We start from the raw sequence: 16,725 nt of genomic DNA on the forward strand, positions 1-16,725 counted from the left end.
CAAACATGATTTTAAAAAACAAAAACAAATGAGAAAACACCCTGGAAAAAGACTAACAAGTTTGTTCTGGAGAAAATAGTCTACAGATAAAAACAATTACCTTGAATATTTAAACACTGATGTTAAAATAGGCTGAAACTATGGGAAAGTTAAGCCAATTTTCTAAATGTAAAGGGTGGCAACTTCTGCATTTAGAACAATACCTAGGCAAGATAAAGTAAACGTAATATACATCTAGGCCATTTCTAACATGATAATATTTTTACTATTTACTCTGAATTAAGTTTAGCTCAAAATTACTGTGACTCGTTAGGTATAGTCTGGACTTCAAATACAGGAAGAATAGATTCTAAGAGTTTTTACACAGAAAGCCTAAAATTATTTTTTCTCATAAAATAATTCAGGAAGTTATCCACAGTCCTCTCTAGAGTAGTGATTATCAACCTTAGCTGTGCATTAGAATCACCAGGAGAGCTTTAAACACCCATTAGTAAAGCCACAGTTCTTGACCAATTAAAACAGAATATTTAATTTTTAATAGGGACCCAGGCGTCAGAGTTTTTTGAAAGCTTCCTTTGTTAATTCCAATGCAAAGTCAAGGTTGAGAACCACTGTAATAAGAGTCCCTTTTTTATGCTTTTTTAGTACGTAAGACCCTTTCAAATATTGATGTCTTAAACCAAGAGGAACTACTAAAATCACTTTGCTCTAGACCCAGAGTACCTGCAGGCAATAATAGTGGAAGAGTAATAGAGGTGGTAGGAGCTGAGATAGTAAAGGCAATAAAAACCAGTTATTTTCAATGCTGTTTTCTTGTTTTGTTTCAAGGCTATGATTATAGCAAGTATGGAAATTTGTTACTAATCCGTGAAACCATATTTCTTATATTTGTCATAACAAAGTCTTGATTTTTTTCCGTACATACGACTTCAAATTTGTGTTCTGAAGTATAATTTAATGTTTGGTTTTCTAACTGCTTTTACAACAGCTACTTTAACTCACTTAGTGATTCACTGTGTGTTAGGAGTGCTATGAGATAGAAGCAGAGACCCAAAGTGGGTTCTTAAAGAATTTGATGGCCAAAAAAAAACATAAAAGAAGGTAGACATATACACAGGTATGGGAATAGTAAAGGACCTAAGAGCCAAAATGTATGGTTTGGTGCCAATAGTTTACAGGAAACTCTTCCCCAAGTAAGCTAACTCTTTTCAAAAGGCAGTATAAATAACAAAATCAGTCAGAGAAATCTGAGTTGAATATCTCAGTTCCTTACTTAGCAACTTTAAATTCATGGGCAAGATATTTAATTTCCCTGAGACTCATCCATAAAGTGGTGATAATAGCTTGGAGGAGACTGCTTCTTTCCCACTCCTGATGTTTCCTTCCATGTGGAGGTTCACGGGTGGGGCACTCTCCTAGCATAATACTCCTAGCCTTTTTGCTCTTCTGACTTATGCCTTCTAGAAGCAAGGTCAATCTCACTGGTCCATTTGGAAGGAGAAAGACATATGTTAGATTAGCCTCTTCCTCCTCCTTTTCTTTTTTGGGAGAACTGCCTCAGGCTGTTTTACATGGGTACCCTCCCAAGAAGATTCTCTTGTCTGTGCCTATAACCGTCTGTGTAAGTCTAAATAATTCCTTATTTCATTATTGGTAAGCCAATTTTTCCATGAATATAAGTCAGTCTTCAATATTGTTTTTGGTTTTATTTATTTTGTTTAAGTGTGACATTTTGCTTAACAATTATCTTTCTCCTTCTGAAGAGGTTTATTTGAAAGTGGTTTAAAACTTGAAGTGGAATACTAGTTATTAGGTTCCTAAACCTTTATATCAACATACTTTGTAGAGTTGTAATAAGCATTAAATGAGATAATACATATAAGACTCTTGGGACAGTGCCTGAAGCATAGTAAGCACTCAAAATATGGTAGCTGTTTCTATCACTACCATAACCACTACCGCTATCAGGCAAGATTCAAAAATTAGATAGAAAAGGGGGCCAATTGTAAAGCATTTATCAATTCACTATAAAACATCTAGGTAAAATTCAAATAAAATACCTTCTAACATTACATCAATAAAAACAAGACATTTCCACTCACTGAAAGAGTATAGCCTGTTACGACATTAGTTATAATACAGAATGTGGAATAATATACATTTTATTTATAAAGTCAAAACAAACATTTGCCGGGGAACATTCTTTACAGCCTACAAAATCCTCAGTAACTAATCCATACAGAAAATGAATGTAATGTGGATAAACAAAATCAGACAATACTGTAGTGCATAAAATATTAAAATTTTAACAATATTTTAGAATCAGTTTGATATCTAAAAGATTTAGGAGAAAATATGCTAGTCAGTTTATTTATAAATTTATCTGGTTCAGAAATATGCTAGAAGCACACTCAAAAAACCTAAAGACATTTCATATGATATAAAACTATATATAACAGAAAAATGATTCTTCAAAATAAGCGCAGGAAGCTCACTAATAATAGCAAGATTTATTAACATGAGATCTACAGACATTTAGGAGTTTTATGAAACCCTTGAAATTATTTGTGAAATGTCATGCGTGTGTGCATGCATGTGTGGTTAAAATCTTTCACTACATTCTAAAAACTTCACCACTCAAAAAATGTAAAGATAGTGAAGCAACGTTTTAGAATCATAGTGGCCACTTCCAGTTCATCCGTTTATCCAGATTTTCTAGTAAGTTTTCCTGCAATATATTTTCAATTTGGATGTTAGTACATGAAAAACTTTTAAAGAATCAAATAAAAAGAATCTACAGAAAATAATCTACTTTATAAAAATGTCTGTTTACCTTTTAAGTGTTCTGTGTTTTTTTTTATTATCATGCAATGTTTTTACTGCTGTTCTCAAGTTCATTATTTTCCTGTATTCCTTCAGTTGGTAGTTTTTCAAAAATGTCTTCAACGTAACTGCTGTTCTTCAAACCATCAGGCAGTTCCCAAAATGAAGTTGTTGTACACGTATCAAACAAAATGGTACTCCGGAAATGTTTTCCACTACCAACTTTCTTTCTCACTGTCAAATTTCTAGAATGTGATCTTTTACTAATACGAATTTTCCTTAGAAGGTTCTTACAGACATCTTTCCTCTTTGTAGATTTGTTTACACTTTTGTTTCTCAGTGTATGTAAAATTTATATTTTGTTTTTTGTAACAATTTTGATCTAACAATGGGAAAATAGGCTTACTTTGTAATTTATATTGGATTTTTAGTAGATTCAGTAGCAGTAATTGCATCAAGATGAGCTGAATCTTTAGAATAAGTTGCGAGACCAGATGCAACTAACATATCTGCCAAATTGTTTTTCTCATGAATGACATCTACTTTCAGTTTTGTTTCAGAATGATATTCCCTAAACTGAAAAACTAAGTCTGGTTTACTTAGGAAATCTCGAAAAAAGATTTTGGCTTCTTCACTCCAATGTTTTCCTTTAGCAGGTAAGATACCATATAAAATACATGGATAACTCAGCCTTGGCAAATTCAAAAGTTCCTCAGGAACAACTTTAAGATTTATAATTTCTGAATAATGTATATAAAAAGAAAATCCATAGTCAACCAACACAAGACATAAAGACTGAGGCGAGACTTCAGAAATTTCTGCTCTATTCCACTGATCTTCCGATTTATATTTGAACAAACAACTAGAACCGGGAATTATGAACTCCTGAGGCAATGTTTGTAAGGTCTCTGGTAGATCAGAAAGCAACATAAAAAGGTATTTCATTATGTCAAAGAAATCTTCTAACTGAATACTGAAGTCTGATGGATCAGAAACAGCAGTTGCAATACCAGAATACTGCCTATCATTTTGGAATTGAACCCAAGTAAATGATTTTATTGTGCATGATGATACAGGAGTCTTAGATTCAATGTTGTAAACAATTTCTGCAGGTCTACGTTTGTTTTCTTCAACAGGAACTGTATTCAAATTTAAGTATTCCAAAAGTAACAGGTCATCTACCAAAATATCTACTTCCCAAACAGCATCTAAATATTTCAGGAAAAGAATATTTATTTCCAAATCAGCAAATAAGCACTCAAATGATATGTTCTTAGAATTTTCAAACCAAATCCATTTACAAGGTACAGCTTGTCTAGGAATGTTTCTTATTTCATTACTAAGCAGCTTGGTATTACATACAGGTACTATTTCATAGATACCACAATCCACTAAAAAAACAAGTACTTTATCATCAACATACTTCTCTTCTACTTTTGATCGATGCCATTTCAAGGTATTTTTAGATTTTGCCAAGCATTCTAAACCTTTTTCAATACTTTCCATTGATAAAAAAGGGGATTTTTTTTCTTCTTTCGTAATTAATACTATTAAATCTGATAAAATTTTTTTATTTTTGGATAACTTCACATAAAATCTTCCACTTTTTGAAACATTAAGCATTTCAGCTTTTTCAAGTTGTCCAAGTTTGAATTCTTCCAAAGGAATTTTAAACAGCTGTTGGTTCGAATTCATAGAACCTTCAGACTCATTTGATTTTCCTTTCTTCATTTCATTATCACCTGGCCTCACCTTTTGAGAGAGAACCTGAGGCATTTGCAATGCTGACTTCTGCAGTTTTGAACATGCTTTCCATTTCAGAAGTTCATTAATGACACATCTTTCATCACAAATCATATTTACTTCCCATTTCTGATCATGCTTTTTCAAAAATTCACAATAAACTGTTTTGTTATGTACTTTCGAAGTAAAATAATCCACAGTTTTGTCATCCCATATTTCATCAGGCTCATTCCATTTTACTCCACTAAGAAAAGCATGGATTCCTAGCTGAGGAACAGTTAAAAATTCCCTCTGAAGTTCGTAAATTTTAGATGTGTTTACTATTGCAGAGTTACCATAGTCAATAAATTCTACTTCAAAAGAATTTCCTGGCAAAATTTTCTTAATAACTGCCCTGTAAATGGCATTGTCACCAGCATATTCTGCAACTACAAGATCTCCCACTAGAGGTTTAACTGATTTTCTCTCTCTCAATCTCCTTGCTGCTGCATTTAGAGCATCAGCAAGTCTGATAATTACACTTTCATTCTCAGCAAGCTGAATATGGAAACTTGCTGGATTACTGATATTAGATACATACCCTTTAACTTTGGCATTCAAATAAATTTGCGGTTGAGGAAGGTCTTTGATCTGTGGCCTAATAAGGTCATATGGGTTTTGTAAGGTTGTTTGATTTAATGCTCTGATAAAAGACTGTGATACAACCTTTACTGATTTTTGGCCCACACCCCTGTTCTCAAGAATATGTGCAGCTCCAGGGACAATTTTTATACCTTTAAGCCCATCATTCAAAGAATTCTTCATTTTGTTTTTTAACACAGGTTCCATTTTATAACAAACTGATGGCTTCAAAAACCTGGCATGTATATTTTTGGGATGCATCAATTGGTCTATTTTTCTTTCAGAATATGTTACTGGACTAGGTTTATTTATCACATTATGGCAATAGTTGATTCCTGTTTTGCCTTTCAAAGAAGTAGTAAATCTCTTATTCTCATTTATTTTATTACTCTTTTCCATGCAGCATGCTTGGTCACAATGTCTTTTTCCATAAGCATGAAGCAGCACTTTAATTTTCTCATTTATATATTGAGATCCATCATACAATTCTATACCAAGCTGTCCATCTGACTCCTGGGACAATATTGTCGCCTTTAATGATTTTCCCAAGAAATTGTCTTTAAACCAACTACTGATTTCTGCTGGAATATCTACATCCCTAAGATCTGACAAAAAACACTTAATAGCTTGCATAGGTGTAAACAACAACTCTGGAAACTGAGCTGAAATGGCCCTCAACATATTTTCTCCTACTAATTGCTTATTTCCAAAGTCTACAAAATAGACTTGAAACTCAGATGATGAATCTGTAGGTATTGCTAAAGCTCTGTATGAGAGACCATCCTCTACATACTTAGATATGCACACTCTCATTTTATTAGAATCATATTTTGGACAATTTTGGAGGTTAACACTCTCTGTGATTTTTGTTTCTATCATCTCTAGATCTTTATTATTTCTGCCAAGCTGGCAATAAAACTTTTTGGGACTATATATGTGAGATATATATACTTCTTCTTCACTTCCAATTTGTATATTAAAGGAAGAATAACAGTAACTGTAAAGACTAACTAAAGATGGGAATGTCTCTGATAATGTGATATACTGAGCAGAGCCACGATTCATAAGAAATTCTTTTGCACTAGTAAATGAGGACTGTAAATCCACTAAGTTATATAAATGGTTTGGATGTATAATGACTAAGGCATAGATGATACAAGTCAATAACCCTCTAGATGAAGAGATAAAATTCCACAAGTCTCTGAATGCTTTTCTTGTCCAACTGAATAATTTACAACTAACAGGCTCAATAAAATGGTTAAGACAACATCTGAAGGCTTGGCTTTCTAACAAGAGAAAACGTGGGTTAATTGCACAAAGATCTTTAATTAAAACCCTTTTTTGGTAACCATAATCAACAAACACTATGTCAACTTCTTTTGATACTTGAGTCAAAACAGCAGCTCTACACCACTTCCCAGAATACTTAGCAACACAAGCAGTCTGCCCAATCTCATAAGGATCAGAATGAATACTATAGTAATTCTGAATTTGCTCCATTAGTAATTTTAGGTCTTCTGACTTACATTGGAGCTGGCATGAAAAGTCACCTGGGCCATAATAACAGGAACATTTAACTTCAAGAACTGTTCCTGGTCTAAAAATATATTCTTTATAAGGCCAGGATGACTCAGGTCCCACAGACAAGGTGAAAGGATTTTTAAATTCTGAGATATTAACAGCTAGGGACTTTGGCAAAGACAAGTTATTTTCCACCAGGTTATTTGAATGGTACTTTTTAGATTTAGGTCCTTCAAGAAGGGCAGATATGACTTTTTTAATATTAAATTTGTTTTTAGATTCTGAATTTAGCATTGAATATTCACTTACAGATTTTGGAAAATATTCTAGTTCTACTTGAAAATATTCTGCATATCCAGCTTGTAACATAAGAGAGATAACATCAATATTTTCTGAGGCTTCAACACTTTGAATATTTACAGTGTACTTGTCATCTTTTTTTGCTATAACCTGAAGCAAAATTGCTTTGTTCAAAACTAATTTTTTAAAATAATCAATTGCAGCCTTAGTCCATAAATCTTCAACAGGGAATATATGTGCAAGTGAACAGCACATCGCTAAGGCAGGCAACTCACAAAATTCTGGAAGCAAAATTTTTACATCAAAAAATGGTATGGAATCAGTATTACCATAATCCAAAAAATAAACATTAATCTTATAACCATTAATTTCAGTGATGACAGCTCTGTAAAAACGTCTGTCCTTGCTATATCTAGCACAACAAAATAATCCAGGTTCAGGTTTTCTTAGAATCATTTCATCGTTTTCACACAAATCATAAAATTTGTTTATGTTTTTCATTATTTCTTGAAATTCATTCTGATGGTCATTAGTGCGTACCCAGAAATTTGATGGGTTTAATACATATGCTATAAAAGCTATGTAGGCAGCCTCTATCTCCATTTGTACTGTTTTAATGGGAAAACCTACTTTTAAAATGCCTTTTTTATTTAAAGAGTCTATTGACCATTCAATATTTCCCATAAAACTCTCAACTGCAAAGCTGTTTATATCAGACACACTTGTCTCACTCAAGATATTGGAGATTTTTGAATCAGACATCGGACAAAGTACTTGTGTGCCTACAGTCTTCAGTAGACACTTAGAATTAACTGTAGACTCTTGAGTTTGTAATGTCACGTAATACAAACGCTCATCCTTATTGAACCAATCAATGTGTGCATATACCACTTGTCCTAATAAGGCCTGTTTAAATATACTCAGTTGAAATATTCTTGCATCTCTATCTGGACCGTGCAAACATGTCAGAGAACATGGAAATGAAAATAATGGTACTAAAATAAAATCCTGTTTAAGTTTCTTTACATAAACTGAGGGTATAGCCTCGCTACTGCCATAATCCATAAACCAAATTTTTACTTGATTTGGGGGCAAGAGCTGCTGAAGAATTCCTCTATGCCACTGTCCATTTCGCCTTCTGGCAACACAAAGCAGTCCAAAATTATCACACGTGGGACTAGTTTCTTGACAGATGGTATCATAATGCAAAGTCATATGTGCTGTCAAGTTTTCTAGCTCTGGAGTCCATTTAATTAACTGACAATAAAATTTACTTGGGCTCAATGCAGATGATACCTTTACACTTTCAGTACTTCCTACTGACAAAGATGGCTGCAACTTATCCAGAACATGTTGAATATCAAGTGAAGTATCTTTATTACCTAATGACAATTCAGGCCTTTTATGTTGTAATAAATCTGGCATTTGTTGAGGGAATTCTTCTAACATTTCCACAATAAGACGAAACGAATCTCCATCAACAAGTCTTCCTAATTGTAACTCGAGAGCCTGAGATATAATTTTTGGCACTTCAAAAAGAAACATTTGCAGAGGTAAAATAGCTTGCACATAACCTTTCACTTGTATTCCTACTAATGACTTGAAATAATTCAAAGCTTTAGGGGACCATTTTTCCCCAACTGGTAGTATATTCGCAAAAATACCAAATACTACCCGTGGCGGTAGCTCAAATAAATTGCCACAGGCTGAAGCAATCTGTGGACCAGCAACTCTTAGTTCTTCTCCGCGATCTATGAGGAGCACTGTATAGAGTTCATTTTTCTTTTCCACGACTCTTCCTCTCTGCCATTCTCCAGATACTCTTTCTTCCACCAAACAAAATTCATCAACTTCCACATTATTTTTCACTTTTGGAATATGTTGTATTTCTCTCTGCAATACGTGGTAGTCAAACTCACATTCATTATTCTTTATGCCTTGAAATTTCACCAGAATATCCTTGGGAAGACATTTAATATGTGATATTGTCAGATCCACATCTAAAAATGTTGGTAAGAAAGATGTAGAATCCATTTTCTAAAAAGCAAATAATAATTACTCATTAGCTATCAAAGTTAACTGCAATTAGCCTTATGTTTGGCATATAAATATAAAACTAATTATATGCCTGTATTTTATCAAATTTAAACATGTTGATAAAAATTATACACATCGAATAAGATGCTGGTGAACTAAACAAAATCTAACATTCACTGCTTTCTATACTTTTAAAATTTTTCATTGAAATAATTACAAAAACTTTTTTTAAATAGGAAGAATACCATCACTGGAAAACAGAGAGGAGCAACCTTTATTTTCCAGAAACTTTAACAAATTCCAGCTGGATATTGGACAGACGTGGTGTAATGAAAGGAGCTAAACTAGCCTCACTGGGGACCTCCTTCTCCTCCTGTGAGACAACCACTTTCCTTCAGGCAAACTCTTTCCAACAACCTATAACTCAAAGAGTTGAGTGCTAGAAGGGCAGATGGTGAACCAAAAAGGGGCACACTGTTTTCACTCCCCACTCTGTGCGGAATTCGCAATATTTGGACTCTATCGGCATCATTATACAATCCCGGGATTCATCTTTGATTGAGGGAAATCAGCTGAGACCTGGACACCACTAAGGGAAGCTAAGCATAGAAAGACACTGAAGTAGGTTAGGTATATCCAGACCGTATCACTGGCATGACTGGCCACAATAAGTGGAAAAGGAAAGGAATCTACAGCATCAAGGCAAAATTTTCTACCATAGCTAATCTGTGGATTTTTAGGATTCTAAAAATAAGGCAAATATTCAAGAAATACAAATAATCCCCAATTTCAGGCAAGAACCATCATCTACTGTGACAGAATACAGCTAAACTCTTCCTTGACTCTGAGTTAACAGTTGACAGGCATTAATTTATTTCTATGAGGATGAGTAAGAGAAAAACATTGGATGCCTTCCCCCCCAAAATGAGGGAACCTCTTAAAAGAAACCAAGGAAATGCTACTCCATAGAAATAGATGTACTGAAAGAAATAGCAAAGTCCTGTTCTCAAAAAGGTCAAAAGGTGAAAATATAACAACTGATATTAGGATGAACTATACACACATGATAGATTTCAAAGTATAATGGGAAAATAAAACCTAAAATAAAAATAAATTAGAAGAAAATTTTGACAGAATACCCCAAAGCTCAGAGGAAAAAGATAAAAAGATGAAAGAGGAGTATGTAGGGACAGAATATAAAGTCTCACCAAAGTCTAAATGTTTTCATTATTTAGTCACAGGCCTTCACCCAATTCCCACACTTTACTCAGTTTATAGCCCCATTAATTCCTTACATGAAGAAACAACCAGGTACTCTCAAAGAATCCTGTACTGGATTATACCAAAACTGTCTTCCTGGCATTCACCTAAAGGGCCCTGTGATCATTCACATGGGCATATGGGAAAGAAAAAATTTACATACATCTTTCAGGAACCATGCCACCCTTTTTCATGTATAAAAAGTAGAGGTACCCAGAAGATCTCCTTCATTAAACAGAGGTGGTATATACAGTACATAGAAGACAACCAAGCCCAAAGGCACAAGGAACTTTTTAAATAGGTTACTCAAACTATCAAAAACCTACTCCTCCACGTCACTATCTCTCCCTCAAACAATACAGATGGACTCCTGGGGAATTTCACATCAGAAGGGGTAAACATCTGGTTTATACATGGCTCTCACTTAATGCCAGTAACATCCAGAAATAGACTGCTGAGGCATTACACCCCAACCCGGGTGTGGGGGTGGGAATGGGGATAGGGTGGCAGACTAAGAAATGAAAGAAAATCTTCACAGTAGAAAGACCTACCATTACATCTACTTTGCCTAAAGAAGAAAATGCTTAGGTTAATAACCTATGCATATTAATATGCAATGGCTAATAGTTTCTGCAAGATGATTAGGAATGCTGAAGGAACAAGACTGGAAGACTTATTACAAAAATGTCTGAAGAAGAGGTATGTGAATGAGCCTCTATAAATTGGCACATAGGAAAATTTTAGGTCCCATGTGATACTCACCAGAGGGCCCCACAATGAAAAAAAATTCTTCATCAGGTAGACAACATAACCTATCCTGTGGATGTCAGTCTAACTCTTTCACCTGCCTCTACAATGCTTACTAAATAGGGTCATGAAGAAAGTTCCCAGTGTCATGGACAAAGCTCCTACCCTTGGGCATCTAAAGACCAAATGAAAATAATTCAAAGAAAATTCAGGTGTATATATACACATCTTTTTTATTATAGATATTTATATATATAAAAATATGTATATATCTTTTTATTATATCTTATATATAAAATATATTATATAAATATATAATATTTATATTTAATACATAATATATTTTTATATTATATATAAAATTTAGAACTAAACTAATTGTTTATATATAAATATAATTATTTATATATAAATTGTGTATGAATATAATTATTTATACACAATTTATATATAAATACAATTTATATATAAAATTTAAAACTAAACTAATTATTTTACACAATGAACAAATGTATTATTTTAAAGACATAATTTAAATCAAGATGTTCTAGATCCAACCCCTATTCAAATATGATAATCCTTAGAAGACTACTATATCACAGAAAGTACTTACACTGTATACACAGGATTCAGATATCAGTACTCAATTAATTGTGTGAAATTTGGGAAACTATTTTTCCTTAGAATCAGACTCTAAATCTGTAAAATGAAAAGTTTAATTAAATTAGGATTTTTCAAACCATTTTTCTGCAGCAGAAATCTTAAAATGTAAAATGCAAAAGATTTTTTTGCAAAAATCAAAATACCTATAAAATGGATTCATTAGTGTTCTAACAATTTCATACATTTATAAAATTGTGAAGTCAGTAAATGAGACTAATAAAGTTATTCTATTAAAAACAAGCCGATAGCAGCCTTATCATATAATTTGACTTATTATGATGTTTGATAGCACAGTATCGGGAAAATCAGGCTCACAAATATGGAACAGTCTACCTGCTTCCAAAATCATACATGATCCAACACAGTCAAACAAAAATATGGGATAGCCACAACTTAAATAATCAATGAGTTAATCTAATGGCACTAACTAGTGCTCTTTTCTGCTTTTAAATTTAGTATATAATATTTGAATGTTTTATATAAAATTTATATTTTAAAAAATCAAATTTAAATCCAAAGTTCCCAAACACCTGAATTAAATCTAAATAAAAAATACACAGCATCACAGTTCCCCTGAGGTTTGAGGAAAATATAATCTACAAATACTATTAAAATTGATAGAGAAAACCCTTTCTATACTAAAATTCCCTGATTCTATAGAATATATATTATAGATAATGGCACTCATTGGAGTTTATCTTCTATAAATTAACATCAAACAAGTCCAGACCAGTAAAGTCCACTAGAAACACAATTGAGCCATATATATAAAGTAATCCAGTAACACCATTTAAAAGTAATTAGAGACAAATGAAATTAACTTTCATAATCTACTTTAACTCAATACATCCAAACTATTATCATTTCAACATGTAATCAACATAATATTACGACATTTGATTTCTTTTTAATACTAATATTCTTTTTAATATTAATATCCTATAATGCACAGCAGAGCACATTCTTCCACAAACAAAGAATTATTCAGCCCAATATGTCTTCAAACTACGGTGTACATTTTACACTTAGTGTACATCTCAATTTGGATTAACCATATTTCAAATGCTCAATAGCTATATGTGGTTAGTGACTACAGTATTTCAATGTACAGGTCTAGAACTATGATACAATTTTAAGTTTTAAATATAAATTTTGTCAAAAATCTTAAAGCAGGTAAAATAATAGTTCCTTGTATTAATAACTCCTTATAATGCTTTAAATTTTTTAAAGGTTTTAGTACACTAGTTTAACTGATCTTCACAATAAGAGCCTTCATTTTTCGGACCACAGAACTGAAGATCAACTGAAACCGAAATTGATCAAAATTGAAATCTAAAAAGAGATTTAGGTTTCTGATTAGGTTTTCTGATTATCAGTCCAGTTCACTATGTACATTATTTCATTTTCACTGCTTTACACTGTTGTTTCAACTAAAGTACATAATCATGGACAAGAGCCAAAATAAAAATGAAAGATGCAAATACAAAAGAAAAAAACCCACAAAAACAAACAAGCAAAGCACCATTCTGGGACAGAACCTGCTTAATAATTCTTCCTTTTTCAAAATTTAAGGTCATTCTGCTCAAACTTTGGCCAGTATTCTGGCAAGGTCACTATGTTCCAAAAGACTGCAAGTTGAAGCATCTGTGCTTTGGTTTTCCTCCTCCCATCTTTTCCACATATTCAGAATAGTCTCTAGATTCACCTTGTTAATGACACTGATGTGATGAAAATAAAACTGGATATACTATTTGAGTAGGCATATTTCAGCATCAGGGCTTCATTTTTTTTAACATTCTTTACTGAAGTTCACAACCAGGAGCAATTTTTTCCCCAAGGGAACATCTGGGGGCATCTGGAAATATATTTAGTTGTCTTAACTGAGGTAGGAAATGAGTGCTACCAATATCTAGTGGGTAGAAGCCAGGGATGCCGCTGAATATCCTATAATGCACAGCAGAGCACATTCTTCCACAAACAAAGAATTATTCAGCCCAATATGTCAACAGTTCTGAATCCGAGAAACTCTGCTTTAGTGAGAGCAAAAATAAATACCAGGTAGATAAAAGAACTAATTTATTAAAACTATCTAAAAGAATTAGAAGAAAATACAAGAATATTTTTCTAATCTTACTAAGGGAGACATCTTTTAGAAGACAAAACCCAGAGGTCATAACATTTTTTTAATATATTAATTTTGTTAATTATAGGCAAAAAATGAAGCTATAAACAACATTAAAATCAATTTAATTTACTGCATGAAGGATTTTCTCAAGCCAAATATCTTCATCATCTATGACTCCACTATCATTCCACTCACAATCCACCAGGAAATTCTACTGGGTTCATCTCCAGAGCATATAAAAATCTGACACTTGCAATTCTGCTGCCACAATCCTGGCCTAAACTATCTTCCCCTGTCATCTGTAATACTACCTTCCTCACTAGTCTTTTAGCCTTAACTCCACCCCATCCCAACCTGTGAATATTCTTAGCATTGTAACCAGAGTGATCTTTTTAAAATATAAGATACAATATGCTAAGAGAGAAAAAAAAAATCAGTGGCTTCTAATTTCACTGAGTGAAAACTAAAGCCATCAAAAATGGCTTTATGAAGTCCGAAAGAGCTAACCATCACCACCACCACCACCAAAACCTCCCGTGTTTTCTCTTACCTTATTTCCTATTACACTCCCATCACTTATTACACTGAAGCTGCAATTCCTCCCTTGACATTCCGTGAATCTTTTCACCTCTGGGCTTTGGGCTTAACTGCTGTCAGAGCACAGCTTGCTTCCTCACTTCCTCTAAGTTTTGGTCAGAAGATCCCCTTCTAGGTGACGCACTCCCTGACTACTCTAATTAAAACTGTAACCTCCCACAAACTTAATAGTCCCTAGCCCCTCCCTACCCTCTCTACCAAAAGCAACAAAAAAGTTATATTAAACTAGTGGTTCTCAAACCTTTGTTCTCAGGACACATTTATAGTCCTATAAATCACTGAAGATCTCAAAGAGTTTTCATTTATGTAACTTATATCTACCAACGTTTATCATTTTAGAAATAAAAATAGAAATTTAAAATATATTTAATTCATTTAAAAATACTAAACCCACTAAAAACACAGATATTTTCATGAGAGATGGTTATATTTCTTAAAACCAAAAAATTAGTGAAAAGTGACATGGTTTTGTAATTTTTACAAATCTCTTCAATGTCTGCTTAATAGAAATTAAGCTGGATTCTCATATCTGCTTCTACATTCAATGTGTTGCAATAGGCTATTCTGGGTGAAGGATGTGAAGAAAATCTAGCTATACACAAATACGTAGTTGGAGAAGGAAGGAGAACGTTAAAAGCTTTTTCATATAACTGAAGACGTTCTTCTTTGATATGCACAACAACTCAATGAGTAATAGTTTCTTCGAAGTTAGTTTACAATGTGGAATATAAAATCATAAGGGAACTTTTTGTATTATCTTAAAATTCACTGGCCTACCTATCTTGTACTTTGAAATTTTTAAATATGCATGATTTTATAAGATATCACATGGATTAATTTGAAAATATTGGTTAGATGTACAGATCTTCCATATGTCGACATATTACATTACCTAACATTCCCAAACAAAACTGACTGGTATCACCAGCAATCTCATCAGAAAAGTCATCAAATTTGGGGATACCATCAAACTCAAAATGGCAGACATAACTTTCCTGACTTTTCTAATTTTTGCTTTAAAACTTGGATTTTATCATTGACAGATACTGTCAGTTGTTTTCCTTAAAGTGAGGAGCTTGCTTCAATGTGCAAAGTACCCAAATCTGACTCAGTTTGCTACACTGGTTTGCAACTCAACTAGTTACATCAAATGCTTTTCCTAGAGTCGATCTGCACAGTTCAGTATCAACAGAAGTGCTTTTATGAGTACCTCCCATTTCACCACATGGAATATTAAAAAGACATATTTTCAAGGATCATGCTTTAATATCATTCATTTTTACTGCTAGATCAAGGACATTTTAAAGTGAAACTGCCACCTTTTTTATTGCAAGTGTTTGGTAGTAAATAATACAATGACTACCAATAGTTTGGTGCCATTGCCTTGATTCACAGCGAGGTGCCAGCAGTTTTATCCACCATTGCTTTTGCACCATCACTGTTAACATTAACACACTGAAAAAGGTAAACATTGACAAGATGCCAAGTTTATTCACGGGGAAATAATATTTTCAATAAATGGTCCTGAAAAAAAAAATGGATACCCACATGCAAAAGAATGAAGTCAGACCCCGACCTCACACAATATACACAAGATGTTCTCAGACTTACGATGGTTCGACTTCAGATTTTTCAGCTTTACAAGGAATTTTGGGGGACATAACCCCATAGAAATCTAAAAGCTCCTCACTACTTAAAAAGGAGGTACAGTTTCTACTGAATGTGTATTGCTTCCGCACTACTGTGAAATTGAAAATCCTAAGTTGAATCATGGTAAGGCAGGGACCATCTCTTTTGTTGCCAACATTAAATGCATCTTCAGCTTACAGTATTTTCAATTTACAATGAGTTTATCAAGATGTAATCTCATTGTAAGTTGAGAAGCATCTGCACAAAAAGCAACTGAAAATGGATAAAAAACCTACGGGTAAGAACTAAAGCTGTCAATTCCTAAAAAATTTTGAAATAAATCTTCATGACTACTATGGTTTAAATGTTTGTCCCCTCCAAAACTCACATTGCAACTTAATCATTGAGATGTGGGACATTTAATAGGGGTGAATATGTCAGGAGGGTACTGTCCTTATGAATGAATTAATCCATTCATGGGTTATTGGGTTATCAGGGAGTAGGATTGGTGGTTTTATAAGAAGAGGAAGAAGGACTTGAACTAGCATGCTCACCCCCTGTCCATGTGATGCCCTGTACCACCTCAGGACCTGCAGAGTCCCCACTAGCAAGGTGGCTCTCACCAGAGGTGGCCCCTTGACCCTGGACTTCTCAGTCTC

General features: G+C 33.4%; 1 protein-coding gene across 8 annotated transcripts in view; it reads right to left on the reverse strand.

Annotated features, from left to right (window-relative positions):
• Positions 1–1,726: 1,726 nt before the first annotated feature.
• The window catches only part of TDRD15 (tudor domain containing 15), a 45,992-nt gene continuing 30,993 nt past the window's right edge, over positions 1,727–16,725 (reverse strand). For all 8 annotated transcript variants that reach the window (XM_055108186.2, XM_055108181.2, XM_055108185.2 and 5 more), the window contains 2 exons: positions 11,666–11,751; positions 1,727–9,045 (listed from right to left, as the gene is read on the reverse strand). In XM_055108186.2, the coding sequence (XP_054964161.1) occupies positions 3,238–9,042 (5,805 nt within the window). In that variant the 5' untranslated portion in view covers positions 9,043–9,045; positions 11,666–11,751 and the 3' untranslated portion in view covers positions 1,727–3,237. The remainder of the gene's footprint in view (positions 9,046–11,665; positions 11,752–16,725) is intronic.

Source organism: Pan paniscus, chromosome 12 (assembly GCF_029289425.2).
Source record: "Pan paniscus chromosome 12, NHGRI_mPanPan1-v2.0_pri, whole genome shotgun sequence".
NCBI lineage: Eukaryota > Metazoa > Chordata > Mammalia > Primates > Hominidae > Pan > Pan paniscus.